This window comes from Rhinoderma darwinii, chromosome 5 (genome assembly GCF_050947455.1).
Source record: "Rhinoderma darwinii isolate aRhiDar2 chromosome 5, aRhiDar2.hap1, whole genome shotgun sequence".
Taxonomy (NCBI): Eukaryota; Metazoa; Chordata; class Amphibia; order Anura; family Rhinodermatidae; genus Rhinoderma; species Rhinoderma darwinii.
In genome coordinates, this window is record NC_134691.1 from 164,956,358 (window position 1) to 164,979,104 (window position 22,747).

The 22,747-nt window shown below is 39.8% G+C and overlaps 1 protein-coding gene across 4 annotated transcripts in view; it reads right to left on the minus strand.

Moving 5' to 3' along the window:
• CDH20 (cadherin 20) overlaps window positions 1–22,747 on the minus strand; it is a 456,770-nt gene that overhangs the window by 53,284 nt on the left and 380,739 nt on the right. For all 4 annotated transcript variants that reach the window (XM_075826736.1, XM_075826738.1, XM_075826737.1 and 1 more), the window contains 4 exons: window positions 19,637–19,931; window positions 18,091–18,210; window positions 1,946–2,113; window positions 866–1,053 (listed from right to left, as the gene is read on the minus strand). In XM_075826736.1, the coding sequence (XP_075682851.1) occupies window positions 866–1,053; window positions 1,946–2,113; window positions 18,091–18,210; window positions 19,637–19,931 (771 nt within the window). The remainder of the gene's footprint in view (window positions 1–865; window positions 1,054–1,945; window positions 2,114–18,090; window positions 18,211–19,636; window positions 19,932–22,747) is intronic.

The window sequence follows — 22,747 nt, forward strand, 5'->3', positions numbered from 1 at the left end:
GCACATAATGCTATGTACGGAGCCGGAAGCAGTAGGCGCCATACATAGCATAGCGGTCGTGCTACAGAACTGCAAATCTGCTCCTATTAACTTGAATAGGAGCAGAGCTACAGTACTGCAGCTCGGCCACTATTCCGTGGCCGGAGCCAACTGCTTTCGGCATGTACGTTCGGTGCACGGAGGCACCGGACCAGCTGATATGTGCGTGGTCCGGGTGTCGGACCCCCACAGTTCATGTACTGATGACCTATCCGGTGGATTGGTCATCAGTTGTCAGAAGGTGGAAAACCCCTTTAACTGTGTCCATACTGTTGATGAATTCGGGATCACCATCTTTTTGAACTTTGGGTTGAGATAATAGAATTCTAGAGACTATACATTCGTAATGATAAGATTTCCAGATACAGAAATCAATATTTTTTAGTAGTTATTAAGATGAAGGCTTATGGTTTATGTAGTGGATATCTTCCGGATATATTTGCCTTCCATAGTTATGTTAACATATTTAATATTCTTTCAATTTCATCTTCCCTTTCTCCATTTTATCTCATGACCTCTACTATACTGGCTGTTGTTGCCAAAGAACTGTCAAGTCTCTAGGAATGTCAGCATAAAGTTGTACATGATGATGAGATGGTGACTGATGGATCATTATCATTAAATGAATTACTGACTCCTCTGGATGGGTCTGTACTTACACCATGCTTTACATGACTAAATCTGAACATTTTTCTCATTATCCGTTACCTGAAGGACAGATCTTCAATAGTTTGTAGGGTTGACCTTGAATAAAATGTAGTGTTTTATGTTTCTAATTCTGGTTATGTAAAAAAGCTGTGTCTGGTTTTATAAAAACAAGGATTACCTTTTTAACTGTGATAACTCCAACTTGATATGTTGGGTCTGTTGCAACATCAAACATATCAGGTCCATCTCCATCTATAATGGTGTATTTAATTTCTGCATTGACTCCTTCATCTAGGTCCATTGCCAGAACTCTACCAACAGTGGAGTTTACGGGAGATGATTCTAAAACGTTCATTTGGTAGTGTTCTGAGAGAGATTGGGTGTGGAAATAGAGAGAGGGGGAGAGTGTGAGACAAATGAGAGAGAAGGAGAGAGAGAGACAGACAGAGAGAGGAGGAAGAGTATGGAAAGCGAGCGAGGGGGGAGAGAGAAAGGAGAGAGAGAGAGAGAGAGAGAGAGAGTGAAGAAAAAGGGGGGAGACAGAGAGCATGTTAAAAATAATTGTGCAAGAAGCAGAAATCTTGTCATATCACAGACTGAATAATGAAAAGACAGTGACATAATTTTCAATCTGAAAATAAGGAAATATAACTATGATTTTATGGGGTTGTCTGGTTTTCAAATTTAAAATGTTTAAATAGCGAATTCCAGGTTAAAATAGAGGGGTTTGGGACCTTCACCGATTAACCAGAGTGGACTGTGGTTACATGAACAGAGTATTGTCTTTAACCAAAACTGTGTAATGCTTTATTTCCCCTGTGGTGGCACTGCAGGGAAATTCAGGGTTCACCACAGATCATAACTGATCGCTAAAGCGTCCCAGTAGCAGGACACCCTGTGATCAGCTTATTGTCGAAATCATTCTAAAAAGGGATTGTGCCAAGAGGACAAACCCTTCTTTCTTTGAACTGTATTACATTGTTCATTTTCTACAGAATGATCTTTTACAAGAAAATGTCAATAAAGATGTAAGTTCAGTAAGATATGAACTTGTACTGTGCAAGATGTTAGAATAAAAAATGTTAACACTTTTTTTTTCTAAAAATCACAGATTTCAAGGCTTCAGAAAAGAAATTAACCATATATCAGTACTTTAATGTTTCTTCTTGGCACTGACGCCTTATGTCAGAGTGTTAACTAGGCACTGGAAGCAAACTACACAAGTTATTGGTGATGATGGTGATGATGAAGCACTTACTCTGAGGAAATCTGGGAGGATTGTCATTCACATCACTGAGAGTGATATTAACAGTGGTCGTACCAGCTAATCCCCCCAGCTGTCCCCCCATGTCTTTGGCCTGGATAATCACTTCATAATACTCTCTTGCTTCTCTGTCCATGTTTGTTAAGGCTGTTCTAATTATGCCTGGAAGAGAAAATTAATAGTACCATTTGCTTACACAATAAATTACATAGAAAAGTTAATTTCACTTTTAAATGAAAGAGTGCGGTTTTTCAAATGGGCAAAGACAGGAGAAATGGGTGATTTTGTAGAAATGTCCTGCAGAAACACTATTGATATCCTTCCATATGGCAATAAGTATGTCATTCAGAACAGTAGAGGTAATTGTCCAGATGCTAAAACTACCCAATCACTGTAATTCCTGTACTACGTCCAATTAAACAACTCAAAGTGCTGTATACTTTAGTACCGCAAGGACATTTCTCGTCATTTTGAGAAATAATGATCAGTTCCATAATGACAGGCTGCGCACAGATTAGTTTGATGTCCACAAATAGTTTAAACTTCACTTTATTGTTGCAGTGTTCTGTGAGTAACAGGTAATTCTGCTGGAAAATAAGCAATATTTGAAACAGCTTTACCAAATGCTGCCAATAGGTGGCAGCAATGTTTCTTGAAAGAACTATGGATGAAAGTTGGCCATATAATTAGTACTTGACTGAGTTGCTTGATTTGCACTACCGCTACTGAGATGGATTTGCTCTTTTTGAAAAGACTATCATGAGCCTGACCTCTTCATAGGATATTTCCCCAAAGATCAAGATTTTTTGGAACGTCTACTTTCGTTTTGTATAAGAACATGAAACTAGTTTCTGCGTTGACATCCCGGACTGTGGAGAATTTCAATTAGATTGCTCCACAGTACGATAAGAGCAAAATGTCTGAGTGCTGAAAAGCATTTGTCTGAAAAATATGATGTTACAAGCACAGATGCTATTGTATACATAAAAAATTGCATAAAAAAGGGGAACATCTATCCATGGTAACATGTGAACACAGAAGAAAAGTCATTAAAGGGCTTCTGTAGTTTTAGCCATGTTTTCAAAGAAATAAAAAAATCAAAGCAGTTATACTAGTTAGAGGGTAACTAAACTTCCCAAAAACTTCCGACATGTCATAGTGACATGTCATAAGTTTTGATCGGTGATGGTTCGAGCACTGAGACCCCTGCTGATCACTTAAACGAAGCGGCAGAAGCGCTCGGGTGTGCGCTGAGCCGCTTAATTTCTGATCTGCTTTTCTCGGAAAGCCGAGTAGTTGGTGTACAGGCTCATATGCACTATGACATGTCAGCAGTTTTTTTGAAAGTTTAGTTACCCTTTAAACTTTCTGACATGCTCTGCCAAGTGCTGACCTCCGACAATGTAAATTGTTTACATGCGCACATCCATATAGGTGTGGTCTCCTTGGAACGCATATTAGGCATATGTCTGTATAGATAAACTATATGTATATATTACTTCCATATAGAGATGAAATACAGACTGTAAATAATATTAACCTTACAGTCAGGAGCGTAACTATAGGGAATGCAAAGGCAGCAGTTGGACTTAGGTCCTACGACCTAACGGGGTCCAAAAGGTTCCTCTGCTCCATATGAGGAGACCAGTACGAAAAATTATTAGACATATTCAAATATATTAGCCCATGGAAGTGTGACTAAAAATCTGGTTTCTGGCTAACATGATACAGGGAATAATTTGAAATCAAATTTATATAGGTTCTTCACCACATATAATTTCTAAAAGTTTATAATTCATTCTGTACTGTGTTGGGAGATCACTACACATAGACATCAGTACTGTAAAAGCTTTACACAGCCACTCACGTGTAGGTGTTTGTGTCTGTGTAAATTATATCTTGCAATGCTGATAGATGTGAGCAGCACACAATACACACTCATATACACAAACAAACAGATATTCTGTAACTATGTGTGCATAAATTATATTCTAAGTAAACCTCCACCTTTTACCATCATGTCGTTTTGAGGTATACAATTCCGTGATGCTTTATCAGAAAAAACAGAGCTCTGACTGCTATAAAGATATATTAAGAAATAAAGAGCTCCAAATCTCCTGCATAGATATAGCATTAAAATATAACATACTGACTTCCTAAATTTGCCACTAGAGGGAGCTTACTACATACTGTGTTACTATTACGTTCAATGTATAACAGTATGCACTAAGCTCCTAAGCTCCCTCTAGTGGTGGCTGCAGGCAGCCAGCATGTTATTCTTTAAACCTTCGTCTCTGCAGAACATCTTAGACAAAAAAAAATACAAAACGTTATGTAAGGGGGGACATTCACTTTACGACTGATTGCAACACGTGTGTGTGTGTGTGTATGCACAAGTTGCATTATACAGTACAATGTAGATGGCATAGTAGCACATTTTCTAGATACAAAGCAGCACCAGTAGATAGAGGTGAAGAGACAGGATAAAGGACAAAGCAACTTACAGCCTGCGCTTTGTCAGTGACTTGCATAGATGTCTCCCTTATATATCAGACAACAATATTGTTTACATTTAAAGCAGAACTAGAGTTTCAACACTATGTATAATGTGCATACGTGTGACGTGATATGTGTCTATTTGCTTTATTTACTAGAAGAAGTCAGAGAAGGAAGAAAATTCACTATTTACTATGTGTACATATTACAACGTACAACACAAACAAAATTAAAACTTGTGATTATTCCTGAAAATTGACAAGACAGTCAGCAGTGGACCCGTAGATTTACCAAAAGTATGTGGACACCTGACCATTACACCTATATTAGCTTTTTAGACATCCCATTGCAGAACCATGGCTGTTATTATGGAGTTGGTTCCCTTTTGCAGCTGGAACTGTCCACTTTTCTGGGAAGAATTTTCACAAGATTTTGTGACTGTGGGAATTTGTGACCATACAGCCAAAAGAGCATTTGTGAGGTCAGACACTGATATTGGACGGGAGGGCCTGGCTCACAATTGGTGTTCCTATTCATCCCAATGGTGTTTGATGGGGTTGAGGTCAGAGCTCTCTGCACCACTCCAAACTAGTGAAACCCTGTCCTAATGGACCTTGCTTTGTGCACTGGGACACAGTCTTGCTAGAACAGGAAAGGTCCATCCCCAAATGTTTCCACAAATAGATAACAAAATGTGATTCAGCACTCCACAGGACATTGCTCCAGAGTCCAGTGTCGGCGTTCCTTACACCACTCCAGCCGACGCTTGGCATTGCGCATGGTGATCTTAGGCTTGTGTGCAGCTGCTCAACCATGGAAACCCATTTCATGAAGCTTCCAACGCTCAGTTCTTGTGCTGATGTCACTTCCAGAGGCAGTTTGGAACTCTGTAGTGAGTGATGCAACTGAGGATAGGCGACTTTTATGCGCCACACGTTTTAGCACTCGAGTCCTCGCTCTGTGAGTTTTTCTTGGACTACCCATTTGTGGCTGAGCTGTTGTTACACCTATACGTTTACACTTCCTAATAATAACACTTACAGTTGACCAATGCTGATCAGAAATGTTACATACTGACTTGTGGCAAAAGTAGCATCCTATGACATTACTATGTTTTAAGTCATTAAGCTCTTCATTACAACCCATACTACTAGCAATGTTTCTCTATGGAGATTACATGGCTGTGTGCTTGATTTCATGTACCTATTCCCAATGGATGTGGCTAAAACACCTGAACTCTATAATTATTAGGGGTGTCCACATCCTTTTGGCCATATTGTGTATAATTATATAGATATGTACTTGGTTTGCAGATATTGTGGTTAGACACCTTTGGTAATGTTCAGCGTTTCAAGTCTTGTTGATCTTTGACTGCTAGAATGGGTTAGATGTTCTTCAACTAGAAACCCTTAAGGCACTCATAGATATTAGATCATTTCTGGCCTATCTTGCTGTTACCTTGGGATCAACCCAATGTCTATGGAAACTGACAGATATATATGTGGCCAATATTTCCCTAGTAGGAAAAATCAGGCTGGATGTTTCCTGGTTAGATCTATTAAAGTCCCCATATGTGTCTGGCAGCTGCTCCTTTCAGTCCTTTCCTACCTGTATAAAGATTAATATGCACATTTGGCCAAGTCTATCATGCATGGTAATAAGGCTTTACTGTAGGGTCAGTAAACACTGAATGAAGTACCTAAGCAATACGTTAGTCATGTTCCAAAAATGATTGAAATCATGTAAGCCTGATTGGTTGGACTGTTTTATTAAGCAGGCTTTTAGTTTTATCACAATAATGTGCTCAAGAGGAAGCATTGTTTCCATGGTACCTGAGAACTGATGTTGTTCATGCTCTGTAAATATACAAACCATCAGTGATACATAATGATACAGAATAGAGGTCTCCGTTCATAAAGGATTTTCCGTGCATTTACTTAAAGAACAAAAACATAGCACAAATATGTATACAATTTTAAATATCACGTGTCCTAAAACAACCTGCCTCTCCACATATTCCATTTATCATACTAATAGCACTGGGAAGCTGCTGCCATGGAGAAGGTGCTGCTCCAAAGCCACAGTCAAATGCTATATAACAGGGAGATCTCACCAGATTTGTGAAAATCTCAAGGGAAAATCAAACAATTTATGTGCATGAAATGTGAATACCTTCTCTGTGCTAAATACATGACATGTCTTAAGTTTCATTTAGAATGAGGTGATCTTGAAAATGTGTTTGTCAAAGTAAGCAGATTTTATAAAACATGTGTCAACGCAAAGAGATATTCTTTCGTTTTGAGCTGAGCAACAGAAGCCTTCAACCAATGTCAAGCAGTTTACATGCTTTTGATATAAGGAGTTTATGCAACAATAAAAGCAGGTGGAAATTACATTTATGAGAAGTGTTATATAACAATTTATACTGAATGGCCACTTGATTAGAGTCAACCATCTAGTAGCACATTGGACCTCCTTTGGCCTTCACAAGCGCATCAATTCATCGTGGCATAGATTCCACTAAGTGTTAAAATCGTTCTGCAGCAATATTGCCCCATGCAGACAGGATAGCTTCTCCCAGTTGTCGCTAAAGTGTCCTTCTGCCGTAGGGTAAATAGCTACCATGTAACCCATGAAGATGTTGAGGTCTATGTTAAGGTAACAGTTTCCAGAACAGTCAGCAGAGGTCGGTGGTACACTGGTCAAGAGTGCTAGAATTGCAGAGAAGACCTCAAGAGGAAGTAGTGCGCAACGTTAGTTCCTGTGAGAAGGAGGGTGTACGGTTTGGGTGCTGAGGGAGAGAGTCTGGAGGTAAGCAGACCGGAAGCTAGTTGCAGAGAACTAAAAGAGAGAGCTACAGCTGAGAATATGTCTCTCGGAGGGATTGCGGTGCTGAGAAGCTGTCAGCCAGAGGTCGACATAGGAAAGCCGTGAAAGCTGGCCTGCTTGCATGGAACCAGCAGAGGAAACATTTGGAGTGAGTACTGAAATGCTGTTTGGACAGAGAATCAAAGTAAAAGCCCGAAGAAAATGTATAAAGACAAGGCCCGTGGGAGGCCTGAATATTGCCATATCTGAGTAAAATACTGTGGTGCATTTTAATAGGCTTAAGATAGTATACAATACCACAGCTGTGGAAGATTTCTATAGAACTTATAGACTTTTATGCTAATTCTAGAGCAATACCACATGCTTGTCATTGTCATACTGCTGTTGCAAGTTATTTGCAACTTATGCCCAAGTGAAAGTAATATCTCTGCCTCCATTATTATGCATATCACAAAGGGATGAACTTGGTCAGCCACAATGCTTAGGTAAGCTCTACATCCACAGGTATCAGAGAATCCAGGGTGTGACAAGAAAATATTCCCCACACCATTACTCCATCTCCACCAATCGAAGCTGTTAACACGTGACAGGAAGGGTTCATCGATTCATGCTTCTTGTGCCAAATTTGAACCCTTTGATCAGCGTAGTGCAAGAGAAATCTGCATTCATCTGACCAGCTGATGTTTTTCCACTGCTCAGTGATCCAATTTTTGTACCCTTTTGCCTACCAGACTTTCTGCTTTTCTTAGACCTCGAAATGGTAATCTGCTGTTATAGCCCATCCATGCTAAGGAACAAAAAAGTTGTACATTCGGACACATTTGTTGGAGCACCAGCGTGAGCACTGAAAACCCCACTAATCGCTAAAATGAAACGGCAAAAGCGCTCAGCCGCTTGTAAGCGCTAAACCGCTCCGTGTCTGTTTGGCTTTTTCCGGAAATCAGATCAGAAAGTCTATGAGCCCGTACTCCGATACATCGGCTTTCCGGAAAAAGCCAAACAGAAACTAAGCGGCTGAGCGCTCACACGAGCACTTCTGCTGCATCGTTTTAGTGATTGGTGGGGGTCTCAGTGCTCGGACCCCCACCAATCAAAACTTCTGACATGTCACCATGACATGTCAGAAGTTTGTCGAACATTTAGTTACCCTTTAAGGGAAACTGTCACGTTGAAAATGCAGACCAAACTGTGGGCAGCATGTTATAGAGCAGGAGGAGCTGAGCTGAATGATGTACATATTTGTGGGAAAAAATTCAGTACATTTATTGATCTAAACCTCTTCCCATTCTGGCTTAGGGGTCCTATGGGCGGTCCTACTCAGTGATTTACAGCTACACTATATGGACAAACGTATTGGGACACCTACAAATTACACCTACAAGAGTTTTCATGACATCCCATTCTAAATCAACAGGCATTTATATAGAGTTGGTTCCCCTTTGCAGCTAAAAGAGCTTCCACTCTTCTGGGAAGGCTTTCTACAAGACTTTGTAGTGTGTCTGTAGGAATTTTTTGCCCATTCATCCAGAAGAACATTTGTGAGTTCAGACACTGATGTTAGACGAGAGGGTCTGACTCGCAATCTAGTTCATTCCAAAGGTCTTTGATGGCATTGACGTCAGGGCTCTGTGTGGGCCAGTCAAGTTCTTCCACACCAAACTAATTGAACCCTGCTTTTATGGACCTTTGTGCACTGGGGCACTGTCACGCTGGAACAGAAAAGTTCCTTCTCCAAACTGGTCCCACAAACTTGGAAGCATACAATTGTCCAAAATGTTGTGGTATTCTGAAGGATTAAGATTTCTCCTCAATGGAACTTAGGAGCCTAGGCAAAACCCTGAAAAACAACACCAAATCAATATCCCTCCTCCACCAAACTTTACAGTTGGCACAATGCAGTCAGACAGGTAAAGTTCTCCTGGCATTCGCCAAACCCAGCCTCGTCCATCAGAAACCAGATAGAGAAGGGGATTCATCACTGCACAGAACACGTTTCCACTGCTCCAGAGTCCAGTAGTGTCGTGCTTTATACCACTCCATCCGACGCTTGGTATTGTGCTTGGTGATGTAAGGCTTGAGCTTTTTAGAATGACCCATTCTTTTACAAATGTTTGTAAAGGTGATTGCATGGCTAGGTGCTGGATTTTATACACCTATGGCAATGGGACTGAATGATTAAAAGGTGTGACCCAATACTTTTGCATATCTGGACTTCTTAGAAACTGACCTCGGCTTGTCTCTGGATAACCCCTTGTTTACTGATTTGGAAATATCTGCTCCCGGCTGGTTTTGACCTATGCTATACCTGATATCCACTTGCCTTCTGATTTGGATTTTCTGTTTACCCTCTGGCTGTCTGGTTATCCTGTTCAGGCTTGCCTTAATTGCGCCTCTTATCCAACACTGAACTCTGCTAAAACAACCTGGGTTCTATGCAGCATAAACCCTCCTGCTTTGCGGTTGGCTCTGGTGAAAACCATAGAGTAGCATTAGACTTTGTTGATCAGAGTTGTAACGGATTTGAGGTGGCGGATTCATTTACACGCTCACTCCCGGCATTCTCCTGCAGCCTTTGGGGAATCGCTTACATAGCAATTTCATAACAGTAAACATAGAGTTAAATGACAAGATGCTGTCTGCCTCAAGCAACCACTGGGGCAGCAAACTGGTTGTATTAATTAAGCTTCTAAGCTACCTCTAGCATTGACTGCAGGTGACCAGAGTTGTATCATCTAACTCTATTCATACATCTATTCAGGGCATAAACTAATGTCTGGGGGCAAAAGAAAAGCTGGAATTTTTCCCTCTTTGTATGAGTGACACTATTAGTACTTGCCAATAACTCACAAAAGCTTAATAAATAGTGAATATGGAACTTATTGACCAGTCCGTCCACTTTTTCACTGTTGTAGAATTGGCATATTTTATGGAAAGTCAGATAGCTTGTAATGTATGTGCCCAGTTACCAAAGGAAATTCAATTCTCCAACAGTAATTATCTCCACAAGATTTATGTGCACATCATATTCATATAGATGAGCAATCAATGAACTCAATTTTGATTTAGAGTATTTTACAAAATTACAGTAAGTGTAACGTCCGTGGTCGCTGACCACGAACTCCTCCCATCCTGTCAACGCCCTTCTCTCCAGAGATGTCTACACATGCGGCTGTCCTGTTCCACAGTGACCACTAGGATGCGCTCGTGAGCTCAGTCCAGCCTTAAGGAATCAGAGCGCACACATGTGTGAGATTGAGCTGATTGCTCCCAGATCACCCTGGACTATAAGAAGGGCTCTGCCCCTCCCTGCATTGATCGTGTTTGTATCTACCCATGTCTGTCTTGAAAATGGTTGCTTGAGTGTTTTCCTGTTCCAGTGCTCCTGTTCCTGCTACCTGTATCCTGTTTCCCATGCTACCGCGTTCCTGTGCTATACTGAGTTGGAGTTGTGTTGTGTCGCCTGCTACACCTTTCTCCACACCAGTTGTCTGCCTGCTGCCAGAGTTCCATCCGAGCCTAAACCATAGCTACTGTCTGAATTGCCACAGATACCTTTATCCGAACAATAGACATTGACTTTGTACCCTGTTTGGCCAGCTGCTATACCACTACGGCCCAGTGTATCCAAATACCCACAGATCGTGACAGTAAGTCATGTTTATATAAATGTTTTTTATTAAAAATATTTATTAAGCTAAGGTACTTATTTAAAAATCGACATTTAACTTGTAGTTCCATGCCTCGTCACTTGGTTTGCAAATAAGATAAATCATGTCTATAATTGTATATTCAGTGTATACAGTGCTGTCACTAAGACACATAGAGCATATTATACAGCTCCATTTAGTGGTTGCTATTTTTAGTTGAGAACTTGAACGACTACTCATGTTGCAGGCATAGGCTCGCAGAAATGCAATAATAAAAGGAAGAGAATATAATTTCATTGCTATCTGGGATACAGCTAAAACATCAACAATGAATATCTACATTTTAAGTAAATAAATAATACCGGATTTGAGGGTACCTTTTAAAGAGGCTCTGTCACCAGATTTTCAAACCCCTATCTCGTATTGCAGCAGATCGGCGCTGCAATGTAGATTACAGTAACGTTTTTTTTTTCAAAAACGAGCATTTTTGGCCAAGTTATGACCATTTTTATATTTATGCAAATGAGCCTTCCTTAAGTACAACTGGGCGTGTTTAAACTTATGTACAAGTGGGCGTGTATTGTGTGTGTAACATCTGGGCATTTTCACTTGTTTTACTAGCTGGGCGTTGTGAATAGAAGTGTATGATGCTGACGAATCAGCATCATCCACTTCTCTTCGTTAACACCCAGCTCTGGCAGTGCACAGACACACAGCGTGTTCTCGAGAGATCACGCTGTGACATCACTTCCTGCCCCAGGTCCTGCATCGTGTCGGACGAGCGAGGACACATCGGCACCAGGCGACAGAGGCTACAGTTGATTCTGCAGCAGTATCGGCGTTTGCAGGTAAGTCGATGTAGCCTCTGGTGCCGATGTGTCCTCGCTCGTCTGACACGATGCAGGACCTGGGGCAGGAAGTGACGTCACAGCGTGATCTCTCGAGAACACGCTGTGTGTCTGTGCACTGCCAGAAGCTGGGTGTTAACGAAGAGAAGTGGATGATGCTGATTCGTCAGCATCATACACTTCTATTCACAACGCCCAGCTAGTAAAACAAGTAAAAACGCCCAGATGATACACACACAATACACGCCCACTTGTACATAACTTTAAACACGCCTAGTTGTACTTAAGAAAGGCTCATTTGCATAAATATAAAAATGGTCATAACTTGGCCAAAAATGCTTGTTTTTGAAAAAAAAACACGTTACTGTAATCTACATTGCAGCGCCGATCTGCTGCAATATGAGATAGGGGTTTGAAAATCTGGTGACAGAGCCTCTTTAAAGAGAACCTTTCACCTGCCCATACATGCGCAGCTGAGTGCAGCATGTAATGGGCAGGTCTTCACAAACCCTGTATCACTTGAAATAATTTTTCTAACTTCCTCCGTTATTTACATATCGGTGCCGTTATATTGGGCACTCAATATGTAAATAAGCCCCTGAACTGTCAATGGGGCATTTCTATCTAACTAAATGGCAAGGGGGCGTAATGTCTTCGCTTTGACACTGTCCAATCAGCTATGGACAGTGTCAGGGCGGTTTGCACTGTGTTCCCTCCCGCGAGAACACACAGACTGAGAGAGCGCTCTCTGCAGAACCATCAGTCTGTTTGTGTTCTTGCGGGAGGGAACACAGTGCAAACCGCCCTGACACTGTCCGTAGCTGATTGGACAGTGTCAGAGAGAAGAGATCACGCCCCCTTGCCATTTAGCTAGACAGAAATGCCCCATTGACAGTTCAGGGGCTTATTTACATATCGGGCGCCAAATATAAAGGCACTGGTATGTAAATAACGGAGGAAGATAGGAAAAAAATGTAAAGTGAGACAGTGTTTATGGATCGCTGCCCATTACATGCTGCACTCAGCTGCACGTGTATGGGCACATGAAAGGTTCTCTTTAATGAAATGTCCTGGTCATTCTATGCATCACAATCTACTTCTTGAAAATAATATCAGCCAGTATTAGAAGAAAATTTAAAACCAGCTACATCTGCATATAGATGAAAATTGCTTTTTTGAGCATTTAACTGTTGTACTATATCATTGCAGGTTTCTTGGGTTAACTCTTAAAGAGCTTTGACAAGGCATTGCAGCTGAGGCTTTTCATACAAGTGCACTCTAGAATTTGATGTTCTCATGTCATTTTTAAGCTAATGACTATAAGACAGATTATTTATAGAATCAAAACAGAGACTTGGAAATGGATTGCAAGAGGGAAGTGGGACTTACATAATTACAGGGACAGGACTGCCAGTAGGATGTATTGCCAGGAAAGTAATTGGAGTAGAGAAGGAGGAAAAAACAATAGTGAAGAACAGAGCAAATGATATGGAAGTCTTTAATGATAATGGCAGAAGAGGTATTATGTGAGAAGTGGACTGTGCATTATATTGCTGTGTTTTGTGTAGAGAAGAGGAACATGCATTAGACAAGATAGAGATCATAAAAGGTTAGAATTAAATCATAATCTGAAAAACATCACACTTAGAGAAAAAAAAAAGGGAGAGGAACAATAATTTACAGAACTGGAAGAAAGATCTGAACAAACCTTAAATGGTGTCTTAAACAATGAACATGCTAAAAGATCAAAGACTAGATAAGTATAAGATGTGCTCATGAAAAAAGCACTTTATTAAAACCATTAATGAAGCTACAAACATAATTCTTCATAGGAAATGCTATGTTTTCTTGTGCATATTTTTCTATGGGGAAGTATTAGGGCTTCTGGCTGGCAGAGTGAAAAGGGGTAATAGGAAAAGATGGTTAAGCTAGGTCATACCCAACCCATAGCAATGTATGAATAGGAAAGATAGACTTTAAAGGGGTATTCTAACTTACACATTTATGGCATATCTACAGGATACAAAGTAAATGTCTGATAAGTGCAGGTGCCATCTTTGGGACCCTTACTTATTGGGTAACACAAGGAACCATTGACTCCTGTTTGCCAATTTACCATTGAAATCAATGGAGAGGTGGGCACGCTTGCATGTGGCTCTTTCCATTGAAGTCTATGGCAGTTACAGAAAGTGTTGTGCACTACTTGCTATATTCTTTCCGCAACTCCGAAAGACTTCATGGGCATGCTGTTAATGTGTAAGATGGGAATACTTATTTAAGTTAATCTGTCAATATTACGCTTGAACAAAGAAGCTTCAACTGGAACTGATGGTGTACAAGTGATTTGACAAAGTAGACCATAACAAAGCAAAAAGCCAATATCTGCCTCCTTTTGCACACTTAAAGGGGATTCCCTTTAAAAATATTTATGATCTATTGTGTGTATATTAGATGACTAGGGCACCATTGCTTGGACTCCCACTGATGGCTAGTATGGGGCTCCTGAGTCCACGCTTACTCCTCACCAGCATTAAGCAGTAGTTGATCATGTGCACAGCCACTCCATATTAACGGCCAGCCGTTATCAGCACTACTAGCGCTCGTATATACAGTTTTCCAGCACGGCTCAGTGCCGGATGAAGGTCACTTAGACTGAAACGTTGCACTCTGCCACTGGCATTAAAAACCAAAACAAAATAAAAATACCTTTGTTTCAAAATTGGTGTGCTGGATACTCTTTTATATTTATATTTGGGTTGGGCCCCTATCCGTGCAAAACTCCACCCTTCCGCGTATCTGGTGCTGTCTGAACTTGTACATGGCAATTAGGCATGCACATAGCCATATTGCAGTATGGAGATGCAGTGTTCTCTGTGGTCCACCGCACTGTGCCCCTATGAGGCACAGTATTTTCCCCAAGAAGCAATGCAATTATATGTAATATGGCTTGGATTTTGGCATGCAATAATTTGCTTACCGGATCTATGAGAAAGAAAAACAAAAAAAAACCTTTGCATATCCTAGCGATATGCTATCAATTTATAAGATAAGGATAACTCTTTAACTATCCCACTCTGTTTTATTGTAGCTCATATAAGCTGTTAGGGGTGTATGTGACAGCAAACTTTGTCAGTTTCCAATGACAATTAGCAGAATTGTGTGCACAGCTATTGACTATTTTAGAGGCTGTAACTCAGGATCAAAGGCTTAAATAGGACATGCCCTTTAAATGACTACTTAGCAATAAATAACCATTTTATTACCAACTCAAGATAGGTAATATGCATTAACTGGTTTATAATTTGAGTGACCTTTTGTAAGCAGTAATATGCCCTGATTTAGGAATAGTAAGGGACATTACAGTCCTATGTAAATAATATAATTTAATCAGCAGGCTCCGACAATATCCACTGAATCTAGATTGTCTATGTGATGTGAAGGATGACAGAAGACATCATTTTACACAAAAAAGTATTGCCTCTGCCTGCTACAATTCCTATAAATAGATTTATTTATATTTTTTATCACACTAATAGATCTAATAACTTATATAGAAAGTTGGCGGTTCTGCAAAATGTAGTCCTTGTTAATTACTATTAATGTCTTATCAAAGATGACTGCTGCTACTATTTTAAGTTACAAGTATGATTGTTGTTTTTAGAAAGAGTTTGATTGGTGGTTTTAGAAAGAGTATGAACTGTGGTTTATTAAGGAGTATGATTGGTGGTTTTAGAAGGAGTACGATTAATGGGTTTAGAAGGAGTACGATTGGTGGTTTTAGAAGGAGTACGATTGGTGGTTTTAGAAGGAGTACGATTGGTGGTTTTAGAAGGAGTACGTTTGGAGGTTTTAGAAGGAATATGATTGGTGGTTTTAGAATGAGTATGATTAATGGTTTTAGAAGGAGTACAATTGGTCATTTTAGAAGGAGTACGAATAATGGTTTTAGAGGGAGTACAACTGGTAGTTTTAGAAAGAGTATGATTGGTGGTTTTAGAAGGAATACGATTGGTGGTTTTAGAAGGAGTACAATTGGAGGTTTTAATAGGATTACGATTGGTGGTTTAAGAAGGAAACAGCCAATAATACAAATGGCTAGTGTTCTGTACAGCCATTATAAGATTAAATGAAAACATGCTACACCCGATTAGGAGGCAGCAAACATAGTACTATTTGTGGGTCATGTTTTACTGAAGTGTTTATATGTTCTCCAGAGTATGAAACATATAATGTCTAAACAAATCAAAGGTTATGGGGGCTTAGTAACAAAAAGTGTGGCTTTGCTACCAGGTTTGTGTCTGATTCATATTTTATTCAATGTAGCCACATTCACAGAATTGGCATATTGATATGTGTCTGTGTATATATATATATATATATATATTCATATATATATGTACATATTTATATATATATATATATATATATATATATACAGTGAAGGAAATAAGTATTTGATCCATTGCTGATTTTGTAACTTTGCCCACTGTCAAAGACATGAACAGTCTAGAATTTTTAGGCTAGGTTAATTTTACCAGTGAGAGATAGATTATATTTAAAAAAAAACAGAAAATCACATAGTCACAATTATATATATTTATTTGCATTGTGCACAGAGAAATAAGTATTTGATCCCCTACCAACCATTAAGAGTTCAGCCTCCTCCAGAGCAGTTACACGCTCCAAGTCAACTTGGTGTCTGCATTAAAGACAGCTGTCTTAAATGGTCACCTGTATAAAAGACTCCTGTCCACAGACTCAATTAATCAGTCTGACTCTAACCTCTACAACATGGGCAAGACCAAAGAGCTTTCTAAGGATGTCAGGGACAAGATCATAGACCTGCACAAGGCTGGAATGGGCTACAAAACCATAAGTAAGACGCTGGGTGAAAAGGAGACAACTGTTGGTGCAATAGTAAGAAAATGGAAGACATACAAAATGACTGTCAATCGACATCGATCTGGGGCTCCATACAAAATCTCACCTCGTGGGGTATCCTTGATCCTGAGGAAGGTGAGAGCTCAGCCGAAAACTACACGGGGGTAACTTGTTAATGATCTCAAGGCAGCTGGGACCACAGTCACCAAGAAAACCATTGGTAACACATTACGCCGTAATGGATTAAAATCCTGCAGTGCCCGCAAGGTCCCCCTGCTCAAGAAGGCACATGTAAAGGCCCATCTGAAGTTTGCAAATGAACATCTGGATGATTCTGAGAGTGATTGGGAGAAGGTGCTGTGGTCAGATGAGACTAAAATTGAGCTCTTTGGCATTAACTCAACTCGCCGAGTTTGGAGGAAGAGAAATGCTCTCTATGACCCAAAGAACACCGTCCCCACTGTCAAGCATGGAGGTGGAAACATTATGTTTTGGGGGTGTTTCTCTGCTAAGGGCATCAATGGGAGAATGGATGGAGCCATGTACCGTCAAATCCTGAGTGACAACCTCCTTTCCTCCACCAGGACATTAAAAATGGCTCGTGGCTGGGTTTCCAGCACGACAATGACCCAAAACATACAGCCAAGGCTACAAAGGAGTGGCTCAAAAAGAAGCACATTAAGGTCATGGAGTGGCCTAGCCAGTCTCCAGACCTTAATCCCATTGAAAACTTATGGAGGGAGCTGAAGATCCGAGTTGCCAAGCGACAGCCTCGAAATCTTAATGATTTACAAATGATCTGCAAAGAGGAGTGGGCCAAAATTCCATCTAACATGTGTGCAAACCTCATCATCAACTACAAAAAACGTCTGACTGCTGGGCTTGCCAACAAGGGTTTTGCCACCAAGTATTAAGTCTTGTTTGCCAAAGGGATCAAATACTTATTTCTCTGTGCACAATTCAAATAAATATATATAATTGTGACTGTGATTTTCAGTTTTTTTTTAATATAATCTATCTCTCACTGGTAAAATTAACCTAGCCTAAAAATTATAGACTGTTGATGTCTTTGACAGTGGGCAAGCTTACAAAATCAGCAAGGGATCAAATACTTATTTCCTTCACTGTATATATGTATAATTATATATATATATATATATATATATATATATATATATATATATATATATATGTATAATTATATGTATATATTAGTGTATGAACTTCACAATCTTTGTGGACATTAGAGTCAAATAAACCTGGTATACGTACTTTTTGGGTACATAAATTATCCATAGTATATCTACCTCTTTGATCTCTCTCTCTCTCTCTCTCTCTCCCTCTCTCTCTCTATATACGTGAAATATCAAATTTTGGCTTAACAAGCAACAAGGTGCCTTTACTGTCACCATGCAAATTTAGCAACTTCAGTAATTACCTGTTTTAGAGTCCACTGAAAAATATGGCTGTCCTTGCACAATACTATACACAACTCTTGCACTGCTTCCATAAGTAGGATCGTCCGCATCTGTTGCTGACACCTGGATAATAGAGGTACCTGACAAAAATAGAAAACATTGACCTTTTTTAAATTAAGAGCTGAAAATCTAATTTAGCTTCTTCAATAAAAAACAAAACAAAAAAAAACTTGCAAACTTTGCATAATGACAGCAACACTAACTCTTTAACCCCCTGTCACTGGAAGATTAATTGCCAGACACATCCTCCACTCCACTAATGTATCCAGGCAGTATGATGAAGAAACCATTTTTAGAGATAAGCTACAGAAGGCTATTAAATGCTTCTCTGTCCCCTTACATATTGGATTTACCATTCATAGTCGACATGATGACTGCTTTAACCACCTGTTTCTCTGTGCCTTCAACACCTTTAATTTCACTGCTCTACATTTCTGTATGTGTTATGCATGTAAATAATCTATATTATAATAAAGACTTCTTCCACAATTACCAGTCAGATATATTGATGAACGCTTTATACTCAGCACTAGTAGCGGTATAACATACAGGCCTGGACTATAAGTTATGTGGTATATGAAAATGCGTTCCAATCATCAACAAAGGTTCAGCAGGCAACAAACCACATTTGAAGTTGACTTTGGAACAAATAATTTGAATCTAGAGTCTCTATCTCATGGGTTGAATCTCAAATAATCTATTAGATCTTATGAATGATATGTGAAATTATGCAGCAAATTTTATAATACAATAACAAGTGGTGTCGCACATGTTCTGTATATCTGTATATACCCCATTCCAACACTGTATGAGACATTTAGCTACCTTGTAATTGCTGACCCACGCAAAGCTGTATCCCAAAGACAAAATGCCCAAAAAATTTCAAGAACAACCGCCACTAATGTTGTGTACATAAGGATGCATTGCAAACATTACGTTAATATAAAGCAAAAAAGGTTGTGTGGTTATTAGTGGTAGACTTGTATTATTTATTAATATTCTCGTGTACATTTTAAAATACAACTTTTTTTATTGCCTTTTAGTAATCGGGGAAGAGATCTTTTGATATTTGTAAAGAAAAATGTGTGCCGCTGAGTAAATGCTGCTATATGAAGATAATGATATACATCAGGTTTACCTGCTGGAAGACAATGGAAAAGCCATGGTGGTCTAATCCCTTGTGCTGTCAGATGTATTACCATTGCAATAGTAATTACCACAAGTACCATTAAGCAGCTGTCTGTAGTGTGATTATTGTACTTTTATGAAATAAATGTGTTTTAGCCTTGTAAACCACCTCAGCACGCATTAACTTTATATAAGATAGCTGATTTATCTCCATTCGGCTATGCCTAATAATATGTCATATTAACTAAAAGACTATAGTATTTAATTACAGAATTCTAAATGATAATAAATGATATCAGCACATATGGAATAGAAAATGTAACTTGCTGCTATACTGTATAAGCCGTTGCTTAACCGACATTTTTCACAATTGCTTACCAACTGGTGACATCTCTGGTACGGAAGCTGTGTAGGGTCCATCAAGGAACTTGGGCTCGTTGTCATTTATGTCTTGGATTTTAATGATAAATTCAGACTCTGGTTCCATAGGTCTGCTAGTCCTTCTATCTAGAGCCTGGGCTCTGAGCATATATTGAGCTCGTTCTTCCCTATCCAGTCTTTGGATAGCGTGAATGTCACCTGTTGTATCATCAATCGTGAACATGGTTCCTGCCCCATCACCAGTGAGTATGTATTTTATTGAGCCATCTCCATCATCCATGTCTGAATGAAGCTATGAGGAAAAAAAATTAATAGAAGTTACAAACAAACGCAATAAATATGCGTATGCCACCTGTTGCCATGCTATTTCTATGAAGTCAGGGTGCATGCAATTGATTTCATTCTGTGCTGTGATTTTTAACATGTAGCTGGTACAATTATTAGTGGCATAGGAGGTCTCTGCATGCTTAACTGTATGTTAAAGGGATTTTCAGGATTTAATATTATTGGCCTATCTTTACCAACTATCCATCCTGGTACCATTATTGCAGTAACTGACACAGTAGCCTAATGGGAGGTTACGGCAAACAGATTTATATAGCTCACATTGAGTTTTATACTAGTATTATAAATATGTATGCAGTTAGCTCCCTCTAATGGTGCTACCAGAATGTTATAATTTTACTCTATAAATGTATGAAGGAAAGCAGGGGGATTTGGAGACCTTTCACAGAAAACAGAGCTCCGTCCCTTAATAAAAGTATTCTAAAAAACTTTACATTTAATTATGACAGTTACTGAAATAAATAGAAAAAATGTTATGTTTAGCGGCGCTCTCAGTGTGGGTGGGTATGGATCATTGAGTCTTGCTATGGGGGACTGTGATTTCTGTATATGTCCGAAGGCAAAAAAAAAAATCCTGCTCTCACCTACTTAGTCGTATTTAGACTAAGTTAACATCCGTGAATCCAGGCTCATATATGTTTCCTTCAATAATACACTGTAGCAAACTGTCAGGGCAGGAGAGAGATTTGTGCAGCTGCTGCTGCTGATTTACAGATGTATCCACCCTTACCTTTGCTTGATACAAATGGAATACAATGTTGTGACATGCTAGCAAAATCCTTGACGAGCAGTAATTCACATCACAACATCTGGGTGGCCAGCCATAGACACATACACATCTCATGACAGAGTATCACAAAATCATGCTGTTTTTTTCGAAGCAGTTCATGTCGTGCCGTGCATGATATATTGAGATAAGAGGACAGGTAAGGAAGCACACATCTGTATTTATCTCTAAGAGAATTCTCAAAAATGGAAACAATTGTATCCACTTCTCAGCTGAGAGCAAAACTAGATTTCATCCTCTGAATGTAAACAAGAATGTTCCCATTTATTGACAGAAAAAAAAGATCTTTAACCCCTTTGCGCCGTGTATATATATGGCGCTGTCGGGCAGGGGTTCCCGCAAAGCGTAGTACCATTACATCGCGGTGATAGTGCGGGTTCAGGAGCTGAACCCGCACCATCACGCCGGGTGACAGCTGTATGTGACAGCTGATGTAATGGCCAGGACCAGAGCTAGCCTCTGATCCGGCTGATTAACCCCTCAGATGCTGCGTTCAATAGAGATCGCAGCATCTGAGGAGTTTTTAGCCACTGGCACCCCAGCAACGGGATCCATGGGTTGCCGGTGGCTGCAATGGCAACTGGAGGCCTAATACTGGCCTCCCAGTCTGCCAGCAATGGAAGCCACCTATGCCCCGCTCAGAGGCGGGGCCAAAAAGACTTCTGGTACCAATGGCAAGATGGCTTCTGGCTCAGCTTTCGGCTTAGAAGCTGAGCCGGCATCATCAGCGGTGGGTGTCTGCTGTATGTTACAGCGGAGACCCTGCTGTAATGGCAGGAACCGGAGCTAGCTCCGATCCCTGCCATTAACCCCTTAGTGGTTTGAAGAAAATCGGCAGCCCTGCCATGCAATGGCAGGGCTGCCGACTGATACTATGGCAACAGGAGGCCTAACAATGGCCTCCTGGTCTGCCATTACAGAACCCGATTAGGCCCCATGCATAGGCGGAGCCTGATCGGCTTTCTTTCAGACAATTTGCTTTCGGCTTGCAATCAAACAATTGGATCTTCAAGTCCCCTAGTGGGACTAAAAAAAAGTGTAAAATAAATGTAAAAAAAGTAAAAATAAAAGTTGTAACAAAATAAAAAAAAGTTTAAAGTAATAAGATAAAACATAATCGCCCTTTTCCCCTTATCAAGTCATTTATTATTGAAAAAATAAAATAAACCATACGTATTTGGTATCGCTGCCTCTATAACGACCTGAACTATAATAATATTATGTTATTTTTTCCTGCCCAGTGAATGCTATAAAAAAACAAACCCTAATAAACATTGCCAGAATTGCTGTTTTTTGTTCATTGAAAAGTGATCAAAAAGTCGCATGTATCCAAAAATTGTACCTATAAAAACTATAGCTCGTCTCGCAAAGAACAAGCCCCTATACAGCTCCTTTGACAAAAAAAATTAAAAGTTATGGCGACAGAAAAAACACTATTTATTTTGCAAAAAGTTGTAAATCATAAAAAAGTGCTATAAATTTGGTATCGCCGTAATCGTACTGACCCGCAGAATAACGTTAACATGTAATTTATGATGCGTGGTGAACGCTGTATGAAAAAAAAAAAAAAAATGCCAGAAAACGGATAAAAAGTGATCAAAAAGTCGCATGTACCCCAAAATGGTATCAATAATAACTACAACTCGTCCCGCAAAAAAACAACCCTCATACCACTACGTCTATGAAAAAATAAAATGCAGTTAAGGCTTCAATAAGTCAGGAAATAAAAATATGCACTTGTGCAGATCAGAGGGGAACATTTCATCTGTTTCAACGGGCAATTTATCAAGGCACTAAAATTAGGGAACCAGGAAGGGTAGGGCCCAAACATATTTGCTGGAAGCGAGGGCGCCCGTATTATACCAGGACAACACTTTCCCAGCAACATTCCGCAAACTGCAAAGATACAGATAAGAGTGTGGACCAAAAGGAGATAAGAAACGACACCATTTATCAGTGCAACACTGGCCTGTGTA